Source organism: Cricetulus griseus, chromosome 4 (genome assembly GCF_003668045.3).
Source record: "Cricetulus griseus strain 17A/GY chromosome 4, alternate assembly CriGri-PICRH-1.0, whole genome shotgun sequence".
Classification (NCBI taxonomy): domain Eukaryota; kingdom Metazoa; phylum Chordata; class Mammalia; order Rodentia; family Cricetidae; genus Cricetulus; species Cricetulus griseus.
Window position 1 is genome coordinate 71,553,793 of NC_048597.1, and position 24,424 is coordinate 71,578,216.

Consider the following 24,424-nt stretch of genomic DNA (forward strand, 5'->3'; position numbering starts at 1 on the left):
CGACAGCCTTGTGAAATCTCCCTTTGTATGAGGTTCCAAGGATTGAATACAAATTGCCAGTATTATGCAGCAAGTACCTTTACCTACTGAGTCATATCACTGGCCTTTTGGGGTGTTAGTTTGTTTTTATACAAGGTCTCATGAAACACAGGCTGGCCTTGCACTCTCTAAGTAGCCTGACCCTCCTGTCTCCACCTCAAATATTGGGATTACAGGTGTGCTCCACTACACCTGTTTTTAATTCTTTTCTTAGTCAGAAGAGATTGTTAAGTAACATTTTTCTTTCTTTCTTTTTTTTTAAAGACTTATTTATTATGTATACAGTGTTCTGTCTGCATATATCCATGCAGGACAAAAGAGGGCACCAGATCTCATTATAGATGGCTGTGAGCCACGATGTGGTTGCTGGGAATTGAACTCAGCACATCTGGAAAAGCAGCCAGTGCTCTTAACCTCTGAGCCATCTCTCCAGCCCAATATTTTTTTTTCTTTTTTCTTTTCTAATTAAAAATAAGCTTCAGGAGCTGGCAAAATGGTTCAGTGAATAAGGGTGCTTGCTACCAAGCCTGATAAATTTGACATCTGTCCCTGGAACCATCATTGTAAATGGAGAGAACAAACTTCTACAAGGTGTCCTCTGATCTCCATGTCCTATGGCAGTTGCACATGGATGTGCCTGTAGAGAGGACAAAGGTCAATGTTCAGTATCTTCTTCCACTTTATATTTTGAAATAGTCTCTGGAGCTCATTCACTGGTTAGCCAGTGGGCCTCAGGGTCCTCTTGTTCCTACCCCTGCCACACACTGGAGTTACAAATGAGCACCACCAGCCAGGCGGTGGTGGCACACGCCTTTAATCCCAGCACTTGGGAGGCAGAGGCAGGTAGATCTCTGAGTTTGAGACTAACCTGGTCTACAAGAGTTAGTTCAAGGACAGCCTCCAAAGCCACAGAGAAACCCTGTCTCGAAAAACCAAACCAAACTAAACAAACAAAAAACTAAACAAATGAGCACCACTACATCTGTCTTCTATATGGGCACCAGAGCTCTGAGTGAAGGTCCTCATAGTTGTAAAGCAAGCTCTTTATAGACTAAGCCATCTCCCCAGCCCAAAATTCAGTATTACATGTAAGGGTAGAAATTTGTCTAACACTACTATGGACTGAATGCCTGAGTTCCAAAAAACATCCATGTGAAATTTACTTTGGCAATACTCTGGGGCTTAATCAGGGCTTAAGGATAAAGATCCCAGGATAGGATTAATCCCAATTAAGAAGAGACGAAAGCTGGGCAGAGGTGGCACACACCTTTAATCCCAGCGCTTGGGAGGCAGAGGCAGGTAGATCTCTGAGTTTGAGGTCAGCCTGATCTACAGAGTGAGGACTGGCAGAAACTCTACCAAGAAAAACAAAACAAAACAAAAAGTGTCTAAGTTTGGGTTTCTGTTACTGTGAAGAGATACAATAACCATGGCAACTCTTGCAAGGAAAACATTTAATTGGGGTGGCTCACTTACACTTTCAGAGGTTCAGTCCGTTATCACCATGTCGGGGAGCATGGTGCTATGCAGGAAGACATGGTGCTGGCTACATCTTGATCAGAAGGAAACAGGGAATGGACTGTGGCATTGGGAGGTATCTTGACCACAGGAAACCTCAAAGTCCAGCCACACACGAACACACTTCTTCCAACAAGGTCTTACCCACTCCAACAAGGCTACAACTCCTAATTGTAGTGGGAAAATCTTTTCATACACTGTGAAGATGTGTTTCTGTTTGACTCTATCTGCCTAGGGTGCTTTCTGATTGAATGGCCAATGGCTAGGCAGGAGAGAATAGACAGGACTTTTGGGCAGGGATAGGAACTCTGGGAAGAATCAGAGAGCTGGGGATTTGCCAGCCAGACATGGAGGAAGTGGGATGCACGGTACTGACCAGAGGTAATGACCTACATGGCAGATTAATATAAACAGGATAATTTAAGTTTAAGAACTAGTTAGGAACAAGCCTAAGCTAAAGGCCAAGCTTTCATACTTAATAAGAAGTCTCTGTATCATTGTTTGGGAGCTGGTGGTCCAAAGAAAGTCTGACTAAACCTGATAGTGCCATTCCCTAGTAGCTTATGGGAGCCAATTACATTCAAACTACCACATTCCACTCCCTGACCCCCATAAGCTTGTAACAATATCATAAGGCAAATGCATTTAGTTCAACTTCAAAAGTCCCCATAGTCTCAACAATGTTTAGAAGTCCCAAGTTCAAAGTCTCTTCTGAGATTCATGCAATCTCTTAATTGCAATCCCCTGTACAATCAAAATAAAAGCAGACCACATACTTCCAACATATGATATATGGATATACATTACCATTCCAAAACATAGGGAAGGGAGCATGGTGAGGAAATACTGGACCAAAGCAAGACCGAAACCCAGCTGGGAAAACTCCAAACTCTGCATCTCCATGTCTGAGGTCAAAACGCTCTTCAGATCTCCAACTCCTTTCAGTTCTGTAGACTGTAACACACTTCTTTCTCTTGGGCTGGTTCCATTCTCTGGTAGTAGTTTTCCCCAGAAGGTATCCCAAGGCTCTGGCATCTCCAACATCTTAGGTTCTCCAAAGCAAATCAGGCTTCAACTTCACAGCTTCACGAAATGGCCTCTCTAGGCCTCCATTCAGGGACACCCCTGACACCTGCCTGGCCTCAGTAGCTTTTCTTAATCTCGGGGGCAAAATTCCATAGCCTCTTTCTTCTCTCCTTAACGTTAGAACCATGTGGCCAAAGCTGCGAAATTCTGCTGCTCACTGGGGCTGGAACATGGCCCCCACTTTCATTATATCTTCATCAGCTTTCTGTCCTTCACTGCCTAAGCGTGGTTGTCCTGAAACTGGATCTGTAGACCAGACTAGGCTCAAACCTGCCTGCCTCTACCTTCCCAGTGCTGGGATTAAAGGTGTCCATCACTACACCCGACTCTAAGTATTTCTTTAGTTGGAAACTTAGTTGGGTGGGGTCTTGTCCTGAGGTCACCATTCCCTTTATTCTATTTCTTAATCAATTTACCTCCTTGGACACAGGATTTACCTCTATTCCACTTCCTGATGCTCCTTTTCTCAACCTGTACATTTTATATTTTTAATGGCTCAGCTTACTCCTTTTCATTATAAATCTTCATTAGAGTTATCACTAATAATCACATGAGAGAGTCTATATCAGGATGTTTTGAGATTTCCTCTGCCAATGGAATTAATCCAAAACTTCACCTTTGCCTCAGGCAGACTCTTCAAGGGCAAAAGCAGCCACATTCTTCACCAAAATACCACAAGAATGATCTCTAGGCAACATACTAACATTCTTCTCTGAAACTCTTGAGCCAGGCCCCCACAGTTCAAAGCATCATTGTCTTCCATGCTCCTACTAGTATGGTCAAGTAAGCAGTGTTTAAACCATTCCACTGCTTTCCTAATTTAAAGTACCAAAGTCCAAATTACTCAAAATAAAAACATGGTCTGGCCTATCACAGACATACCCCAGTCCCTGATACCAACTTCTGTCTTAGTTAGGGTTTCTAATGCTGTGAAGAGACACCATGACCATGGCAACTTTTTTTTTTTTATGTGCATTTGTGTTTTGCCTGCATGTATGTCCGTGTGAGGGTGTCAGATCTTAGAGTTACAGGCAGCTGTGAGCTGCAATGTGGGTGCTGGGAACCGAACCTGGGTTCTCTGAAAGAACAGTCAGTGCTCTTAACCACTGAGCCACCTCAAGCCAGCCTCACAGCAACTCTTAGAAAGGAAAATATTTAATTAGGGTGGCTCCCTTACACTTTCATAGGTTCAGGTCCATTATCATCATGCATTGCAATGTTCAGAACACACGGTGCTGGCTACATCTTGGCCAGAAGGCAACAGGGAGTAGACTGAGACACTAGGAGTTATCTTGACCATTAGGAAACCTCAAAGCCCACACCCAGTGACACACTTTATCCAACACGGCCATACTTATTCCAACAAAGCACACCTACTAATAGTTCACTCCCTATGAGCGTATGAGGGCCAATTACATTCAAACTATCACAAAGAGGAAGAGATAGAACTCAGTTTGTTTATTATATGAGGGTAAAGCAAGAAAGGTCCCTACCAGACTCAATCAGCTGACATTCCAGAACCAAGGTTATGAAAAACAGGCGTTGGATATTTAAGCCACCTATTCTGTGGTATTTGTTATAGAAGCCAAAATTTACCAAGATAATAATTTTAAGTAACATATTTGAACTGCCAAACTATTGTAATTGAGAGGTAAAAATCTAGGTTCAAAAAAAAATGTATCAAAGGTCTCTGTCAAATTTAGCAAATTGTTTTTTCTTCAGTATTTCCATAACTGTTAATGGTATGACAGGGTATACACTGAAGGACTGGGGATTAAACCTAAGAGAGTTCTATTATTAAGCTATACCAACCCTAGCCTGCTATTCTCCTTTTGTTTGAAGTAAGGTCTCACTGTGTCTTTCAGGTGCTGTGATTAAAGGTATGAACCATCACACTTGGATCCTGGCCCTCTTTTCACTATTTTGTGACAGTGTTTCACTAAGTTGTCTGGGCTGATCTGAACTGTCTGGGCTGGATCTGAATAGTCCATTCAATAGTCCAGGCAGATTTTGAACTGGTAATCCTCCTGCCTCAGCCTCTTAAGCAGTTGGTATTGATTACAGGTTCATCACTAGGTCCAACTATTTTAAAGGCTATTAAAACTTTAAATGCACATGGAAATGCTTAAGAAAAAACCCAAAATATTATTTTATATAGGCAGGGTCAGAACGCATGCAACATGGACTACACACTACTAGGCACAGCACACAGACAGAGCTCAATAATTTTATCTGGCTATAGCTATGAAAAATGTACAAAAAATGATGTGGCTAACTCCTACAGTTTGGATAATGCCCTCCAAAGGTCCAAATTTAAAGGCCTTGTGATGTCTAATTTTTCATCAACTAGACATAAGCTAGAGTCATCAGAGAGGATGTCTAAACTGAGAAAATGCCTCCATAAGATCAGGCTGTAGGCAAATAGGGCATTTTCCTAATTAGTAATTGATGGAGGAGGACCCAAACCATTATGGGTGAGACCACCCCTGGACAGGTGGTCCTGGGTTGTATAAGAAAGCAGGTTGAGCAAGCCATGGGAAGCAAGCCAGTAAGCAGCACTCCTCCATGGTTTCTGCGTCAGCTCCTGCCTCCAGGTTCCTGCCCTCACTGCTCTGGATGATGAACTGTTAATGGAACTATGAGTAAAATAAACCTTTCCAAGGCACTTTTGGTGATGGTGTTTCATCCCAGCAACAGCAGCCCTAAGAGCTGGGGGGAGGGGCAGTTGTGGCAGGTATTATGGTCCTGCTTGGGTCACTGGGAAATGGACTCCAGGGTATAGTAAAGCCTGTTAAAGTTGCACATACCTCCTGTCCTAGAACTAAGGAAGCAGAGGCAGGAGGATCACTCCAAGTTCAAGGTCAACCTGGTCTACGTAGAGTTCTGGGCCAGGCAGGACTACAAAAGAAGACATTTTGTGGGGGAGGGAGATAAGACCTTGTCTTTAGAAACCACAAAACTGTAACTCTGCATCTCTAGTTTCTACTTCCTCTGTCCTGGACCAAGATGTGACTAGCAGGTTCAGTGCTCCCACTACAGCATCTACCTCACAAAGGACAAACCAGTGGGCATACTCCATGTACTGCATGATCTTGGACTTTAAACAACTTCTTCTTCTTCTTCTTCTTCTTCTTCTTTTTTTTTTTTTTTTTTTTTTTTTTTTTTTTGGCTTTTTGAGACAGGGTTTCTCTGTGGCTTTGGAGGCTGTCCTTTAACTAGCTCTTGTAGACCAGGCTGGTCTCGAACTCACAGAGATCCACCTACCTCTGCCTCCGGAGTGCTGGGATTAAAGGCATGCGCCACCAACGCCCGGCGACTTTAAACTTCTTAAAGGATACAGTAACTAAACATTTTCTCTTCATTAATTAGTTGCATTAGGTATTTCACAGTACTGACATGAAGCCAATATAGTTGTATATGTGAAGTCAAAGAAAGAAAATAAAGGTAGTAGAAACAAAGAACTAATTTGTTTCACGAGACAATTTCTTACAGTTTCTACATCAGAGCTCTAGAACATAACTGCTAAGCACTGTCTCCTCAGATTGCAAAACCTTATTTACTGTAAAATATTGTTTTCTTTTCTTTTCTTTTCTTTTTTTGGTTTTCCGAGACAGGGCTTCTCTGTATTGTTTTGGAGGCTGTCCTGGAACTTGCTTTGCAGACCAGGCTGCCTCTGCCTCCCAAGTGCTGGGATTAAAGGCGTGTGCCACCAACGCCTGAAAACATTGTTTTCTTATATTCTAAGAGTTTATAGATTTTAAAGCTAGTAAACTATGAATAGGAAAAAGAAACTAATTTTAGAAAAACCAATTTTACGGTTTCAGCCAATTGTTGTATCTCAGCAATTGGAAGATGAAGGCAGAATAATCATGAATTCAAGGTCATCCTCAGCTACTCAGCTAGAACAAGTTCAACCAAAAACCAAAAAGTGATTGTGTGGAAACCAGGGCCTTATACATGCTAGGGAAACATTCAACGCTAAGCTACACACTCAGTTTTACAAGTTTTGAGATGGCCAGGAAGCAAATGAAGTTTTCATTCTTTAGATGACAGCTGGTAGGCAAGCCTTGACTCTACTTGCCACACACCCCCGCCTCTATAAATTTCTTTTCCTTTGATCCCACCTGCCATGATCCAAGTTCAGCTCTCAGCTGTCACTGCTCTGCAGAGATCTGCTTTGCAGCTCTCAACTGCTGAGATAGGGAGGGCAGTCTGGCCTTAGCCCCACAGCTGGAAACAGAGCCCTGTAAGAAAGAAGCCTCCAGGCTTGATCTGAGGGAAGCCAAATTCAGTCATGCTCACTGAAGATAGTATCCAGTTACAAAGGAAGTGAGTCATTTCCTTCTTTCTGAACCCTGTCATTCCAACCATCTAATCACAATGCGTTATAGACAGGTTTAAGTCTAGTTTAACAAAGGTGACTGCTTCCTAGGGTCAGGAGACCAGAAATAACCAAGAAATGGCTGTTTTCCTCTTGGTCAGTACCTCTGTGCTTGCTTGCTTTGTGTGGCAGGGCCAGGCCAGAGTCCAACCTCACCCTTATAGCCAAAGACAGAGCATGAATATCAAAGTGAACTGCAATAGGGTCCAGCCCAGAGCTTCTCTCTACATCCTCTCTTAGCTTGTGGTAGGGTCCAGGGGTGGCAGGAGTTCCCACATGCAACAAGGTATGAACTAATGTGTCTTGTTCTGTCCAAAGAAATGGGTCTCTCGGATCATAGCTAGAAGCATCCTGCAGATCAAAGCAGTCCACAAAACTCCCTCAAGAAAAACTGCCTCCTCATAGATCTATTGAGTACATTTTCACCTGACTACAGGGTCAATGGGGAACTTAGCAAAAGCTCAGTGATGCTTATTGGTCCTTCCCACTCGTCTGTACTCAGATGTGGGCTCCAGCAGGCAGCATCTGGAAGACAACCTGGCTGGCAGTTTGGAGAAAAGGAGCAGAGCCGAACAGCAAGGAACTTGAAAAAATGACACTGAAGATGGCAGGAGCAGTTAGCCCAGCCCACACAGCACTCCCCAGCATGGGCGTCAGGACAGCAGGGACAGAGGGGCAAGAAAGCAATTCTGATGTCTCAGTGAGGTCCACTTTCTCTGAATTCACCTGGACTTCATTACATAAAACAAGCATAAGGCAGAGAAGGAAGCTGTAGCACAGGCCTGCAGTAATGTGTCCTTGATAAAGTGTCCCTGAGCAGCCCCATAGCCCGCAAACCCTGCACCGTGGAGCTGTCTAATGACAAAGGCAATGATGATGAGTGCCCTTCCTACCTCCAGCATCGGGACTCAGCTCGGAAGCCTTGGACATTATTGTCCCCTCCAATCAAGTACACGAAGTTGTTGAGCACCGCAATGCCCTGGTTGGACATTCGGGGAGCCAGAGAGGCAGTGAAGTGTTTCCACTCTCCCAATAGGGGATTCAGATACTTGGCCTGGTCACTGAGGATTGTAGATGGTGTGGAGTGAATGCCTCCAAAGCCCACAACACACTGGAAGTCTGAGCGAAGCTCTGTCTGTGGGCCCTGAAGGCTGGGCTGCAGGCTCTCATTCTGGTGATACATAAGGGCACTGGCCACGGTGTCCCTCAGTGGGCTAGGATCAAGCTTGTCATGCAGCTGCTGAAGGACATCAACTTCCATCAAGGGAAAACGTACAGTCTCTAGGAGCTTGGGAGGCTCATTCAGTGAGATCTGGTCAGCCTGCACCTGCTCCAGGGAGTAATAGTAGAGCAGGGCCCCTTCATACACTTCAGTCTCACAGGAAACCTCCAGGCGATTGCTGCTGAGGAGAGAGTAGACCTTTTCCAAGGGAAGCTGGCGGTACTTGTCAGTTCTCGAGAAGGCCACAAAGTTTTTGAGGATGTAGGTATCCAGCTGTTGGGTCAGTCGGTTCAGGTCAAAGACCTCTGCCAGCCGGTAGACATCAAGGATGTTCTCCTCATCCACCCAGGACATGAGGAAGTCACAGCAGAAGTGGATAATTTCTGGGATCTGTAAAAAGAAGGACACCCACTCAAGGTTGAGCTGGAGAACTGTATCTGGGTATGGGAGACAGGATGACAACAGAAAAAAGCTTATTATGGAGCTGGCTGTCCACTTAGCTGGCCTTCTGAGGTTGGGGACTACAAAGTAGAATCTTCCCTCAACTGTCCCAGACCTTTTCTGATAGAAAACTGCAGGGATTTCCTGCAAGTTTAGTTTAAAACCTGCCATGGGAACACAGGGCATGTTCTTAACCTTACAGAGCTCCAATCCTCATCTATAAAACAAGGTTAAGGTAGGGGGAAATGGCCTGAGGATGAGAGTACGAACACCCCTTGGCACAGACAGGATTTTTGATATATATCACCTGCTTTTAGATCAAAAGTTCATGTGGGAAGGAAGCAGGATATGTCACAGACTGTGGAGCCTGTGGCCATTCCCTACCATGGATACACTCTCTCTCTCTCCCAGAGCCAAGGTGCTAGGACCCAAACTATAGCTGGCTCTCTTCCCTAACAACCTCAGCAGCTGTAGAAGCAGAGGAGGCCCGCCAGGCCCATGCACAACGTACTTAGAACTGTCAGCAAGGCATCTCCAGACACTCACAAGCCAAGATCCAGAGCCACGGTTTTTTGAAAAGCTGTCAAACCATCCTGGGGCCTCTGCCTGAGCTGAGAGACTCACTCAGCTCCAGTGGGTGTAGAATTCCCAGGTGGCAGTATAACCTATCCCTGTCCTGAGCTGCACTGGAGGGAGGGAAGGCAGGCCAAAGAGGCACTTAGGAAGGAGGAAGCTGAGAATCAGGAAACTGAACCCTGAAGGCTGTTCAAGGACACCTTGGAATTTGACAGGCAAAGCAGAACAAAACAAAGACAAAAGGAAACCTTTCTGGATAACAAACCAGGTACAGATAAAGTCTTTATCTCAAACCCACAGTTGTTTGTCTCCCTGTTCCGTATTGTGCCTCACTACTTGGTATCCTTGCCCTCTTGACCTACCTCAGACCAGCAGTCATCACAGGTACCTGGAGAGCCCCCCTCAGGTCTGAGTCTTCTTATTCAACAAGGCAACTCTCACCTGAAGTTGGCAGGCAGCAACCAGGGTCTCCTGCACATTGCTCAGGCTGAGCTCTAGTTCAGACGTGTATATGAAATGCAGGATTTGGCACATGGCATTGTAAGACACACCATGGATCAGGACCTCCTCCTGCTCCATCTCCTTCAATCCCCCAGCAAACATTCCTCTGTAAGGCAAAGAGACAAGACTTGGAGAGTTACTCAGTGAGGACTTCAGTGTGGGCCACAAAAAGCATTCGGAAGGGACCAAGGATTCTAACAGTCTGCGTGCCAAACACTGATTGCTCTGTGCTCTGAATTAACAGTTGGCAAAGGGGAGTCAGTATATGGAAGGAACCTGATCAAACTGTGCAGCCATCCTAGAATCACTTGGCTCCCTGTCCATGGTCCCAGGAACCCTACATGCACTTTCTGGGAGCATGCCATGCCTAGTTTGCCTGCTGCATCATCTACCAGTACAGTTCTCAGGTCAGACAGCAATAATTAGAGTGAGTCTGGAAAGGATGTGCTAATGGCAAATAAGTAATAACTGAGAATCACTACATTCCATATATTGAATGAGTGCTTATCACATGTTGAGTATTGAAGCAGAATAGAAAGACAGAGAAAATTAAGGGGATATAGGAGGGGGAAGAAGCCCTTCACATGGGATGTAGTTTGCCTTTCTTATTGACAGAGAGTCAAGAAGCTTCAACATAACTAGTAAGGCAAACTTGTCCTCAGAGGTATTATATATTTTCCTGAAGACATCTCAAACAAAGATATTAAAAACAGCAAAGAAGGGCTGGAGAGATGGCTCAGCAGTTAAGAGCACTGGCTGTTCTTCTAGAGAACCCTGGTTCAATACCCAGCACCCACATGGCAGCTCCCAACTGTCTGTAGTTCCATCCCCAGCAGATCTGCACCTTCACACAGACAGGCAGGCAAAACATCAACACATATAAAATAAAAACAAATAAATCATTAAAAAATATTAAACAACAACAAGCCAGGTGTGGTGGCACATACCTTTAATCCCAGTGCTAGGGAGGCAAGGCAGATGGACCTTTGTGAGTTGTAGGCCAGCCTGGTCTACATAATGAGTTCTAGGACAGCCAGAGCTACATAGAAGAAGTCTGTCTCAAAAAACAAACAAACAAAACCCAACAATAAATGAATTATGCTTATTTAGGGTCAAACTGTTTGAAACCTTCAGTTTAACTATATTAGGATCTCTCTCAAAATCTAAAGAATGCACCTCATAAAATCATTTTATGCTTCTATTTACAAAAGGAAATTCAAGTAGGGAGTAAGCCAGATATATGTTTTACTTCTTTACTTACTTTATGTGAGAGAGTACGCGTGCAAGCATGTCATGTGGAGTATAAAGGATAATTTGCAGGAGTCAGTTCTCTCCTTCCACCATGCGAGTCCCAGGGTTGAATTCAGGCCTTCAGGCTCTGTGGCTGAAGAAGCCTAACTTAACATCAGTGCAGCCACGATAGGCTGCAGGCTAACAATATGGGGACTCAGCCTCACCCTTACAATAACCAGGAAAAGCCACAGACTGTACCCTGCAGGGGACCAATCAGAATTGAGACAAACAAGTACTAGATGCTCCTGAACATTAAGAATAGCTTACCTAGCTTGCATATAGGTTGCCAATTTCCTTACAGCCACCAACCCCTGTTTGACAAGACTTCTGTTACCCCACTCCTACCCAATCAGGAGTTCAACCCCCATTTGAACCCAGAATTCCCCTCCCCCTCCCCATTCTTTACTCCTTAAAACCCTGCTATCACTGAGCTCAATGCTTTCCCTGATCTAAACACTGTGTCGGGACAGACAGAAAGTCCAAGCTCTCCAAAGCTATACAGAGAAACCCTGTCTCGAAAAACCAAAAAAAAAAAAAAAAAAAAAAAAAATCCAAGCTGGAGCTTGCAATAAAGGCTCTTCTTTACTTTTGCGTACAAACTTGGATTCCTGGTGGTCTCTGGGGGACTCATGATATGGGCATAAGAGTGGCAAGGGCCACTGTCTGCAGAACTATCTCTCTGGCCTGATTTTTATTTAAGTTTTAAGCTTTACTTAAAATTTAAGATTTATGAAAGCTTAAACTATTGTAGTAAATTATATCTTTTGAGATATATCATTTAGCCACAAAAATCAAATACATCGACCATAGAAACAACACTTAAGCATGACTATACATCTTAAGAAACCCTTGTCTTAATTGGAGGCAAAGGCAAGGCTACACAGAGAAAACCTGTCTTGAAAAAAACAAAACAACAAGAAGCCCTTGTCTTGTATGCTGTTCTCTTCTTTCCCTAAATGTCCAGGATCATAATCATAACTAGTAGGATTAATTTCCACAAATGTGGATGCTGAACCAAAAGTTAACATGCATTCACAATTCAACAGTCCTATCCACCTGATCTTCTATCATTCCCCACATTGGAACTAGGAACCTGGCCCCCAAACCATCTACAAACATGCTAAGAGCCAGAAAATACTGGCTCTAATTCTGCCACCATGAGAATAAATACTATTATAAATGGAATTTAAAAAATCTTATCACATTGTTAAAAGTCATTCCAATAGTCTCTCTGAACAAGCTAGAATTCTGCTAGTTTTCTACTATAATCTCTTATCTGGAAGAGAGGTCTTTTCAAGAGTGAGGTCAACTTTCTTTCCTGAAGATTTCTGACCTGTAGAAATTTGGCAGGTTTTGGTTTTTGTTTAGATGGGTTTTTGTTTTTGTTTTAGTTAAGCTCCAGCTATGTTTGAACTTGCTATGTAGACCAGGCTCGCCTTGAACTCAGAGATCTGCCTGCCTCTGCCTCCTGAAGTGCTGGGAAGATTGGCTGAGAAATTTGGTTTTGGGTTTTTTTTTAATTTTATTTTTTAAGATAACTTAAAAATATGTGGTCGGGCTGGAAAGATGATTCAGAGGTTAAGAGGACTGGCAGCTGCTCTTCAAGAGGTCCTGAGTTCAATTCCCAACAACCACATGATGGCTCACAACCATCCATAATGAGATCGGATGCCCTCTTCTGGCCTACAGGGATACATGCAGGCAGAACACTATGCATTATACATAAATTTAAAAAACAAAAACAAAAACAAACCTATGTTGTCCAGGTTAGCGTCAACCTTGTGAATGCTGGGACTATATAGGTGTATAGTACCATGTCTAGCTATCTATTTTAAGTGTACTCAAATATATACGTTTCAATTCTTGTTACTATGTTTGTGTCAAACTTAGAATGGCTTTTCCCTCTGAGATTATATTAGCAAATACTTCTCTGTATCTCCCTCTAGTTTGTTATTTACTATTAAACACTTCAACTCAGGCTTGCAGGCTGGAGAGAGAGTGCAATGGTAATGATCTGACTCATCAGGACCTGATCAGATCCCAACTCACATTAAAAACTGGACATTGCAACAAAGCCCTGTCACCCCAGCGATGTAAAGGACTCAGGGGCTCACTGGTCAGTTCAGTAAGAGACCACTTCAAAAACTGGAATAAGATGAAGAGCACTGGAAGAAGTCTGAGAGGTTGACCTTTGTCCTCGACATGGGCGAATACCAGCAGACATCCTCACATACATCAGACTGGTAGTGTAACCCTTAACAGAGCACCTATCTAGCACGTGCCAAGACTGCTGGGTATGATCCTTAGCACTGCAAAACAAAACTATTGATCACTTGGCACTAACGTTTGTATAAGTAAGCAACAAGCAAGGGTCCAACTGTGTTCTTCCAGTTGCAATGGTGGTATCTATTGTCCCTCCCTTGATTTACAATGTCATTTTTGTCACGTGCAGAGTTCCAGTTATATTTGTGATATTTCTGAATTTCCTGGCTTTTTCTATATTTCCTTCTCTTTCATCAACAGAAACAGTTTCAAGTCCTAAACATTCATATTATAGCCAATACAGGTAGGACAGGGCTAATCTCCCTTCATTACTGCCACATCAACAATTTCCTGACAATTGCTTGCTTTTTCTTTTCAAGTTTATAACAAGTTTGTGTAATTTACCCCCAACAAATCCTCTTGGGAACATAGTAAACACTGAGATTAATGCAGAGAACTAGCTCTTTGCAAGGAACACAATGGTCCTTTTCTATGTCCAGTTATGCTTGGGTTTTCTTTCAGAAGCCTGGCATGCTTCCAAAGTCCTACAGACTAAGCCCAAGTTAAACTTATTTCTAGATACTCCACATTTTGCCAGCCTCTTGCCATTTCTCTTGCATTTTGTAGTCTGGACTTTCCAGAGCTACTGCTGCAAAGACTTCCCTTGTTGACTTCTCTGCCTAGACCTCCAAGTTACTGGTAAGAGCAGACAGCAGTACCCTGAGCAGTTGTGGGCAGAGCTCACACAAATATGCCTAGCTCTCCAGAAACAGGAACTGAAGAAATGCTTCCAGTTTTAAGCTAGTCTAGTCCATACAGAGAGTTCTAGCCAACCAAGACTACATAAAAAGACCCTTTGTCCAAAAACAAGCAAATAAACAAAATTAAACCAAATTTAAAAACAGGGCCAGGGCCAGGGCCATTAATGTTGGTACAGACTTTTAATCCTAACCCTCAGAAACAGAGGCAGGAGGATCTCTATGAGTTCCAGGCCAGCATGGGCTAAATAGTGAAAGCCAAATCTAAAAAAACAAAACAAAGCTGGGCAGTGGTGGCGCATGCCTTTAATCCCAGCACTCAGAGGCAGAGGCAGGCAGAACTCTGTGAGTTCGAGACCAACTGGTCTAGAAGAGCTAGCCCCAGGACAGCCTCCAAAGCCACAGAGAAACTCTGTCTCGAAAACAACAACAACAACAAAACCAAAAAGCAGCAGCAGACGTGGTACTTCACAAGTTTGATAATAGCCTGAGCTACACACCAAGTAGGCCATCTTGAGCTAAAAACATAAAAGACCCTATCACCAAAAAACAAAAACTTAAAACCAGACATAGTGCTGCATGCCTAAAATCCTAGAACTAAGATAATGGAGGCACAATTAAGGAGTTCAAGGCCAGACTGGGCTGAAAAAAAGAAAGCAGTAATAATAGTAAAGAAGAAGCTACCACATGGTCCTTTCTGGACCCAGAATGAGGGTTGTGGGAAGAAGCTCTGAGACATTTGAAAGCTATTAAAACTCAGTATCAGGGTCCTGGAGAGGTGACTAGAAGTTAACTGCACTGGCTACTGTTCCAGAGGACCTAAATTCAATTCCCAGCAACCACATGGTGGCTCACAACCATCTGTAATGAGATCTACTCGGTACCCTCATCTGGCAGGCAGGCATAGCATACATGCAGGCAGAACACTGTAATATATATGATAAATAAATAAATCTTAAAAAAATAAGACTCAGTATCAGGTGAAATACAATTCAACTTAAAACTTTCTCTCTGCACCTCCCTTTTGGAAACAGGGTCTCAGGTAACCCAGGTTGGCCTAGAACCCAATATGTAATTGAGAATCACCTGATCCTTCTGCCTCTACTACTCACCTAAGTACCAACATGCCCAGTTTACATGGTACTGAAGATCAAATTCAGGGTTTCATACATGACAAACATTCCATCGAGTTACATCCCCAGCACAGCTAAGTTTTCTGAGGCTGAAAATGGTTTTACAGATGTGTGAGAACACCCTTTGATAAACCAGAGTATTTAGAGATAAAATGTGAGGGTCAAGCCAGGTGTAGTTGTGTACACCTTTAAATCCAGCACTCAAGAGGCATGTCTCTGAGTTGAAGGCCAGTCTGGTCTAGACAGAGCAAGATCCAGGCCATCCAAAGCTACATAGTAAAATCCTGTCTCAAAAAACAACAACAAAATAAAAAAGTCTTGCTGTCTGGCCTTTCCTTTGAGATAAATCTTTAACAATGTTCATAAATGATAACCAGGCTGAGGGCCAAGCGCTTTGTCTTTCAGCCACTATGCAGAATCAACATATTTCAAAAGTAAAAATCAGTAGGAAAAAAAATCTCTGGCTGTCACTCTGTAGACTAGACTGGCCTCAAACTCATAATCCTTCTGCCTCAGCCTCCTGTGTGCTGGGATTACAAACAAATACCACCATACTAGGCTCATTTAATTCTTTACTTATGTATTTTCCACTTTCTTGTAATTAAATTTATGGTAAAAATACACACTTAAAGAAGCTAGAGATAGAATTCACAGGTATAATGTTGGCCTAGCATGCATGAGGTCCTGACTCACTCTCTAGCATGACAAAAAAAAAAAAAAAAAGAAAGAAAGAAAGAAAAGAAACAAACCAACCCACATAAGACACTTAAAAGAGTCAAGCAGTGGTGGTCTACACCTTTAGTCTCAGCACTCTCCAACAGGTACAGGAATCCTAGCTAACCAGCAGCTGAGCTGGTGTTGCTGAGACCAATGGAGTAGCAGGGGCAGAGCCTCACTATCACTTCTCACCCTCACGTACTCTCTCCTGAGTGCTGGAATTAAATAAAGGAGTGTGCCACCATGCTCAGCCTGTGACGGCTCATTTTAGTCATCAATGTAACTAGATTATAGATACCTTTTCTAGCAGAGACTGGCATGAACTAAATGGGACAAATCCAATCTCATCTCTTGACTTTGGACATAGGAACTCAGGAACTCTGCCCTTTACCCTTAAACCAAACTCCTTGAGGTTCTCAAGCCGAGAGCCTCACACTGCAAATTACACAGCCTTCCTGTTTCAAACATTCATATTTGCCTTGAGCTATGGAATGCCAAGATTTTTCAGCTGTTAGGCTGCCTGTCATAGGATTTCTCGTCTCTACAATCATGAGTCAGTTTTTCCACTCTTCTCCCATATAGCTACATCATGTTGATTCTGTCTCTCTGGAGAATGCTGACTAATAATACAAGTTAGGAACTAACGGAAGGAATGGGTGACAGACTCCAGCTCTAGAGTGTGAAACAGACAAACCAACTCCTAGTTCTTCCCAATGTGTCAAATACTGACATGGGATCATACAAGAAGCCTATTAGAAAGGTCAAAGGCTAACACCTGATGATGGGAAGTTGCTGTAAGTGATTTTCTTCCAAACCAAGCAATCATCATCTTGGGGTGTTCAGCTGAACCTCCTTGTAAAAAGATTATCCCAGTTGGACTTATTGACTGTTTACATCTCCCCCCCCACTCAGAAATGGGGAGGGTCATGAGATTCCCTACATGAGCACTCAACTCTCCCTACCTCCCGTTATATGCAACACTAGCTTAATTGCACATAATTCCAGGAGTGTTAATTAGACTGGGGAAGACTAGGGGAGGAACTCCATCTCTGCAGCTACAAGGAGGCCTCATACCTGATGGGTAAAGGCTTTTCGGGTGCTGACTCTTGGGGGAGGAGAACCCACATCCCTGTAAGAAACCCCTCATCTATGCTCTAAAGAAAACCCACTAAACTCATTGGTTCCCCAGAGTGAATTCAATGGAATTATGTTCCAGTTTGTTGTTGGGATCTTAGGAGTGGACATTGCTTATATCTCCTGGGAAGGAATTTTAGCAACTGGGGTTATAAGACAGAAAGTAGTTGGCCAGGGAAAAAGAGATTTTAAGCAAAGTGTAGATGTGTGGATAGTATCTATACAGTAATACTTTTCTAGCTTTGGGCCTTAGCATTGAGAAGATATCAGAGGAGTGATTGTGGCTTTTGCAGACCTCTTAGATGGCATTATAATGGGGTCAGGGGTAAAGTATCATCACATCTCGAAAGCAGGTACATGCATATAAAGAGATGGAAAGCAATGTAGCAAAATGTTGGCAATTATTATGCTCATCACACACTATTCTTTCAATTTCCATGGCTTTAAGCCCACAGTAAAGTAAAAAGAAAACTCTCTCTCTCACACACACATACCCCAAAAGCCAGTCATGGTAGGGGGGCAGAGGCAGGTAGATGTCTGAGTTGGAGGCCAGTCTAGTCTACAGAGTGACAGCCAGAGTTACATGGAGAAACTGTCTTGAAAACAAAACAAAACCTCCCAACAACAATGGAAGTCAAGCCAGTAATGATGCAGTTTTGAAAAATGAGAACATACCCAGCAGAGAGCCAAACTGAAAGACAAACTCTTAAGATCTCTTCTGTGCCAGGCTGGTTGGTGGAGTCTCCACAGCTGAGAGCCTCAAAGGAAAGAGAAGACCCAGCCACCTCCAGTACCAGTAACCACACTTGGTAAAGCTAAGACTACCTTTTATCAGTCCTACAGAAACTGTTACAGGGGAGGAGTGCATAAGGCTTCTCCTCCTTGAGGATCTATACACAGTGGTTGCTGAGGGAAGACAGCCACCAGTAAGGTACTCCTCATGTCACTAAATAACCTTTCACCCAACTCTCCTGCTAGAGACCCTAATATACTCAGTGGCTCTACAAAAACAAAACAGAAATGTAGAAGGAGGACTAGTAGGGAAGAAGGCAGTCACTGGGAGTGGAACAAGAGTACTAAGGAGAATATGATCAAAACACATTATATACATGTACGAGAGTATCATAATGAAACCCATTAATAAAAACATTGAAAAAATAAACATAGCTTACCTGAAATAATCACATGATGCAGCCAGCAGAATTCGATGAGCCTCAATGTGTCTCCCCTCTACCACCAGGACAACATCAAAGAGGATCCCACTGTCTCTCAAAGCAAGCAGGCCCCGGAGCAGGGCCTGGGAGTGCTGTGTGCTTCGATAGGTGTTGCTGACATAGTGTGAGTGGGAGGGCTGTGTTGGCAGCTTGCACAGCTGGAAAAAGTCCTGCTCCTCTGCCATCCTGACAGCCACAGCAGCCCTGACCACTGTAGTCAGCTGTAAGACAGAGGGAACAAGGAGTGAGCATGTAGGGAGCTGCACGATGCCACATAGGCTGAAGGCTTTGCACCTGTGGCACCTGCTACAGTGACTTCCCTGTGATCCCAAAGTCTCTATTCCCTGTTTCCTCCCGGCCATGGTCCCACTTGGCCTTCTGTCTTATAACCTGGTCTCTTCATCCACAAGGTCTTCATCCTATTGTGCCACCTTCAGCACTGCAGGAAAACAGAAGTATTCTGAGGCTAGCAGGATGACTCACAAACATAATCCCAGCTACTTGGAAGGCTGAGACTAGAAGATCACAAACTCAAGGGCCGAAAACTTAAGAGAATTAAAAAGAAGACAGGGGTGTGATTCAGTAAAGCACTTGCCTAGTATTTGATCCTGAGCCCTGGACAGAGAAGAATTTTGGGAGAAGACTTGAGGCAGGAAAGAAAGACAGGGAAAGCTAAGAGAACATGGGAGAAACACACAGCCTCTCACTACCACAATCAGGTTTATTTTTCATTGGCTGAGAGTTAAGAATGTCCATGTAACTGTCAAGACACCAAAAGATGGCCTACAACAATATCCCCCACCTTTGAGGAAGATCTCAAACAGGAATACTAAAACAAGCCAGACTCAGTGACTCTGACTTTAATCCCAGCACTCTGAGTTTGAGACAAGTCTGATCTATATAGCAAGTAAACTCCAGGCCAGCCAGGCTACAAGGCAAGACCCTGTCTCAAAAAAAAAAAAAAAAAAAAACAGTGCTAAAACAGCAAATAGACTTTGCTCAGGCCAAACCTATGTGACCTTTGAGTTTATCAGTATTAGCTCTTTCTTATCCCTAAAGCCAAAAAAAGCACCTCATTAACACCTTACAATTTCACAATTTTTTTGTTTGCTTTTCTAAAACAGGGTTTCTCTGTGTAGATCTGGCTGTCCTGCAACTCACCCTGGAGACCAGGCTGGTGTCAAACTCAGAGACCTGCCTGCCTCTGCCTCCCAAGTGCTGGGATTCAAGACATTCACCACCATTGCCTGGTTCAAAAGGAAAATAAGTAGGTATTGGAGAGATGGCTCAGTAATTAAAAGCACTGGCTACTGCTCGTCTAGAGGATCAGAGTTTAATTTCTGGGACCCACATGGTTCCTTATGCTGTTTGTAACTCCAACTCCAAGGGGATCCAATGCCCTCTTCTGGCTTCCACAGGCATCAGGTATGCACATGGTGCACACATATACATGTAGGCAAAACATCCATGTACATAAAATAAAAATAAATATTGCGGGGCGTTGGTGGCGCACGCCTTTATTCCCAGCACTTGGGAGGCAGAGGAAGGAGGATCTCTGTGAGTTCGAGGCCAGTCTGGTCTCCAGAGCGAGTGCCAGGATAGGCTCCAAAGCCTCACAGAGAAACCCTGTCTCGAAAAACCAATAAATAAATAAATAAATAAATAAATAAAATAAAAATAAATCTTTTGCTGGGTGTGATAGCACATGCCTGTAATCCTGGCACTTGGGAGACAGAGGCAGGTGAAGCTCTGTGAGTTCAAGTCCAGCCTGGTCTATAGAGGGAGTTCCAGGACAGCCAGAGTTACAGAGAAACCCTGTCTTGAAACAACAACAACAAAAATCTTTGGGGGAGGGGAGCAGGACTAAAGGATGGCTCAGTGTACTGCTCTCTTCCACAGGACCAGAGTTCAATTCCCATCACTCATGTCAAGCAGCTCACAACTGCCTGCAACTCCAGCTCTACAGGGATCTGATGTCTAGCTTCTGTGGGCACCTGCACTCATATGCACGCAGATATGTAAACACATACACACATACCACATTTTTTAAAATCAAGGCCATCCTTTCAACAAATAAGAGTCTAAGGCAAACCTGAGCTATGTCAAAAAACAAACAAATAAACTCCAAACCAATAAATATTACCTTCTAAAGCTGGGTGTGGTAGCTCAGGCCTTCAATCCCAGCACTAGAGAGGCAGAGTCAGGTGGATCTCTGTGAGTTCAAGGCCAGCCTGGTCTACATAGTAAGTTCCAGGACAGCTAGGGCTAAGTAGAGAAGACCCTGTCTCAAAACAACAAAAAAAAGATTACCTTCTAATAATTTGGCCAGTATGCTCAAAAACTGCAAAATGATTTTAAAAGGAGCCATAAAAACCCAACCAAGAAAACCAAACCTACTACAAATATCCCTTTGCCAACACACACACACACACACACACACACACACACACACACACAGAGAGAGAGAGAGAGAGAGAGAGAGAGAGAGAGAGAGAGAGAGAGAAATATGAACCAGAAACAACTGTGCATAGTCAGCTACTAGGGTCAGGAAGCAACCAGCCTGGAGGTAAGACAGGGCCTGTGGCCAACTATATGTTTTAGCACAGGTCAGCCATTTAGAAGGCCATGAATCTTCTCTATCTTTTGCCTCCTTACTTACCATTCCCAGTTCCCTACCATATATTTAATATTAAAAATGAAAACAAGGGTCAGTGCAATGGCTCAGTGGGTAAAGACATTTGCCCTATAAGCCTGGCAACCTGAATTCAATGCCTGGAACCCACTTAGAGATGAAAGTAAAGACTTGACTCCACATATACACTGTTTTGCACACACACACAACAACAAAGTAAAGCTTAAAAATTTATTTTTATTTTTGTGAGTGTGTGTGTGTGTGTGTGTGTGTGTGTACACGAGTGCGCATGTGTGCACTCAAGCCCTCAGAGGTGAGGAGAAGGTATCAGATCCTCTGGAATGCAGTTGTGAACCATCAGCTGAGGAGCTAGGAACAGAAACCAAGTCCTCTGTAAGAGCAATAAGCACTCTAACACTACTGAACCATTTTACCAGCCCCAAATATGTATATTTTAAAATGAAAAACAGATGTTAACACAAAACTAGCCAAAAAAAAAAAAAAAAAGCCTTCTTTCTACTGTAGGGGCACACCTTCCCCTACCACCAACCTCCTCTGAGGGACCGCTATGCCCTCAAGCCTCTGCGGCCTCCCGTCACACATGCTCAACTCTCTTCTGTCTGACTCCTGGGTGTAGGACCTGTGGGCTTACCCACACTTTCCTTCTACCCTGACCTGGTTGCTTTCTCACAAGGCCATAGAGATAAATGGTTAGAGCTGTATGTGCCCCCATCTATCTCTGGGTTAGGATCTCTCCAGCCTAGAAACTCTTACTTTATATTAAGGCCTTCTCTCCCTACCTCTTCCTCTCCTTCAATCTATCCATTTCCCCAGGACATAAATTCCCAATGGCATCTCCAGCAAGAATCCCTTCCAACTGGTCTGGCTTTGTCAATCCTATACTACATTTTCTATGTGAAACTTCCTAGCCTCAATGACGCCCCCCCCCACACACACACACACTTTCTAGATAAGGTTTCTCTGTGTAGCCCTGGAACTCACTCTGTAGACCAGGCTGGCCATGAACTCACAGAGATCCACCTGCCTCTGCCTCCCATGCCCTGCCCAGCTTCTCTTTTCCTTTTTAAGCCTCTGTTTTGTAAGATTCTTTGGTCTTTGACTCTTCGCTATCTTGCACAGCCATTCCCTTATTCTTCCACAGTCACAGTTTGGAGTCAGAGCATAGGAATGTTGTTCTAACAGATTTCCCTCTCACTTCTTTCTCTCCAGGCTTTTCTGTTCAGGACAGACAAGAAACCAGAAATGCTCTATGACACCCGTCGTCCCCTGGACAGGACCAGGTCTGTTTCTCATAATCCAATTCTGGCCATGACCTAGTTGATCACATCTACCTGGTACCTTCATACAATTTCAACAAACATGCTCTGGTGATGAACCTACTTTCTCTACCCTTGAGAGCCTCTGGCACAAGCATCTCAGGGTTAGTTCCTATGGCCACATCTGATAACCATAAATTCTGGGTACTTGGCTGCTAGCTCCAAACCTCAGCTTCCTCATCACCGCCACAAATATTTAGTCAGAAGAGCTTCCTCATCTGTGGATGACTATGAGGACTATTGCCTTAACAGACACTCCCCCCCACCCCATAGAGTGGGAGGAGGCAGTCGTCAGCTGAGCAGCCACCACAAGAACAAGTAGAGTAAAACAAGCCTGACTCCAGCACTCGGGACCACAAGTTTGAAGCCAGCCTGGAATATGTAGAGACTTGTCATAATTAAATAAATAAAGAAGGAAGAGGTAGGATTAGAGAGAAGGTTCAGAGAAACTATTCTTGCAGAGAACTAGAGTTTGGTTCCCAGCACCCACAGCGGGTGGCTCACTCAGTTCCAGGGGTCCCGACGCCCTCTGCTGGCCTCCAGGGCACCTTCACTCCTTCACAAAGGCACCCATGCATACACTTTTAAAAAGACTGCAAATCTACAATATTCCTCCTGTTTTCCATTAGCATTAGCTTCTGTTTATAACTTCTGGCCCCTCCCACAGTCCACTGTATAAACATGTTTGACTTAAGGGATCCTATTTGATCCTGTCAAGACATATCATTTTCCTCCCATTGTCTGCTACTGCACTAGTGCACTGAAAACTACTTTAGTGGAATCTTCAACTGATCGTTAATTGAAAAGGCACCCACAACCCTCTGTAGGGCTCCCAATCAGTATCTGTCCTCAACGCACCCCAATCTTCAGCAGTACAACAGAAGATGTGCAGTAAAAGAAAAACCAACAGCTTGAAAAGAGCAGAGGAGGGAGCAGAGGAGTCTCCAAGGAGTGCTGACGTGCTCCGTGGCTTGTTTCCCAGGGCGCAGACGGGGAGCATCTCGAAACTCGGCCTGACCCTAGGAAGCAGCCTTGGGCAGAAGTTGGCCCGGCTGTGTCCCGCCCGCTCGGTTCGCTTGGCCTGGAAGGATCTAAAATGGTCCAAAGTAGTACAACCCGGGGATTTTGCACTGACAGCGCGAACTCTCCCACTTCTCGGGGCAACCGCAGCTGAAGTTGAAGAGTCTGAGGTCACTCCAAGCGGGGCAGCCAGGCCCGCCCAGGCGCCTGTTGCAATCCCTGCTCACGTAGCCTCGAGGGTCGGGGACTGGCCGGAGGCCACACTCGGACCCGCGGCTAGCGACAGAGCCTGGCCGATCCGGCTGAGACCGCCACGGGCCGCCTCACCCGCGCGAAGGCCTCGGCCGCCCGCACCACGGGGCCAGGCCCGTGCCGTACGCCGGGGGGTCGCTCCGCCGAGCCCCCGCCACGTCAGACAGTCACCGCGCCCGCCCTGAGCGCCCGCGGCTCTTGGCTCTTGGCCCGGATCCCTGCTCCCGCTCCCGCCGCCGCCGCCCCCACTCCCTTCCCCGCGTGCAGCGCGAGCTCGGCCACGCAAGACGGCCGGGCCCACACGTTACACGCCTCGCAGCTGACCTGGTGCTGCCGCAAGCTGAGGCCGCTCTCGCAGCAGGCGGGAGGCCGAAGGCGGGGGCGGAGCCTCACTGTCACGTGGGACACCGCGCAGGCGCAAATTGGCTTGTGGGGGAGAGGGGACGAAGGGGAGGGGCGAAGCTGAAGGGCCGGAGAGGGGCTGCTCGACTGGGGATTGCTGGTCTGGAAGCGCCACCCATGAGATGCCCTTTGGAGGTGCAAATCTGTTTCCTCCTTCTTCCCCTTTCTCCTTGCCTCAATCTTACCGTCACTCATTCTCTCATTTACAGCTTCTTTTCTCTTCACCCATTCATTTACCATCTCACTCACTGCCTTCTTGTGCTCGCATTATTTCACTGATGTACTCACCCCTTACTTCCCTTACCACACTCATGCCTCCTTCTTTCGTGCACTATTGCCTCGTTTCCCCTGCATTACTTCATTCCCGTCTTCATCCCTTATTCCTTGCTTCACTGGTCACCTTACTTGTTCCCTCCTCAGTCGCTCTCACCCTTGTTGTCTTCCTTTCTCTTGACCTGATGATTCTCGGGATTTCCTCAGTGTCTGCTGTTATGTCCCTCCTTTCC

At 44.7% G+C, this 24,424-nt stretch overlaps 1 protein-coding gene across 3 annotated transcripts in view; it reads right to left on the minus strand.

Annotated features, from left to right (window-relative positions):
- Klhl22 (kelch like family member 22) overlaps positions 1 to 23,960 on the minus strand; it is a 33,846-nt gene extending 9,886 nt beyond the window's left edge. Inside the window, exons 1-4 of one of the 3 annotated variants that reach the window (XM_027413162.2) lie at positions 23,841 to 23,960; positions 18,234 to 18,496; positions 9,705 to 9,870; positions 7,918 to 8,636 (exon numbers count right to left, since the gene is read on the minus strand). In XM_027413162.2, coding sequence (XP_027268963.1) covers positions 7,918 to 8,636; positions 9,705 to 9,870; positions 18,234 to 18,460 — 1,112 coding nt within the window. In that variant the 5' untranslated portion in view covers positions 18,461 to 18,496; positions 23,841 to 23,960. Of the gene's footprint in view, positions 1 to 7,917; positions 8,637 to 9,704; positions 9,871 to 11,025; positions 11,163 to 18,233; positions 18,497 to 23,102; positions 23,125 to 23,840 lie in introns of those variants that run through there. The other 2 variants (XM_027413163.2, XM_027413164.2) reach the window with 2 other exon arrangements.
- Between the last annotated feature and the right edge of the window lie 464 nt (positions 23,961 to 24,424).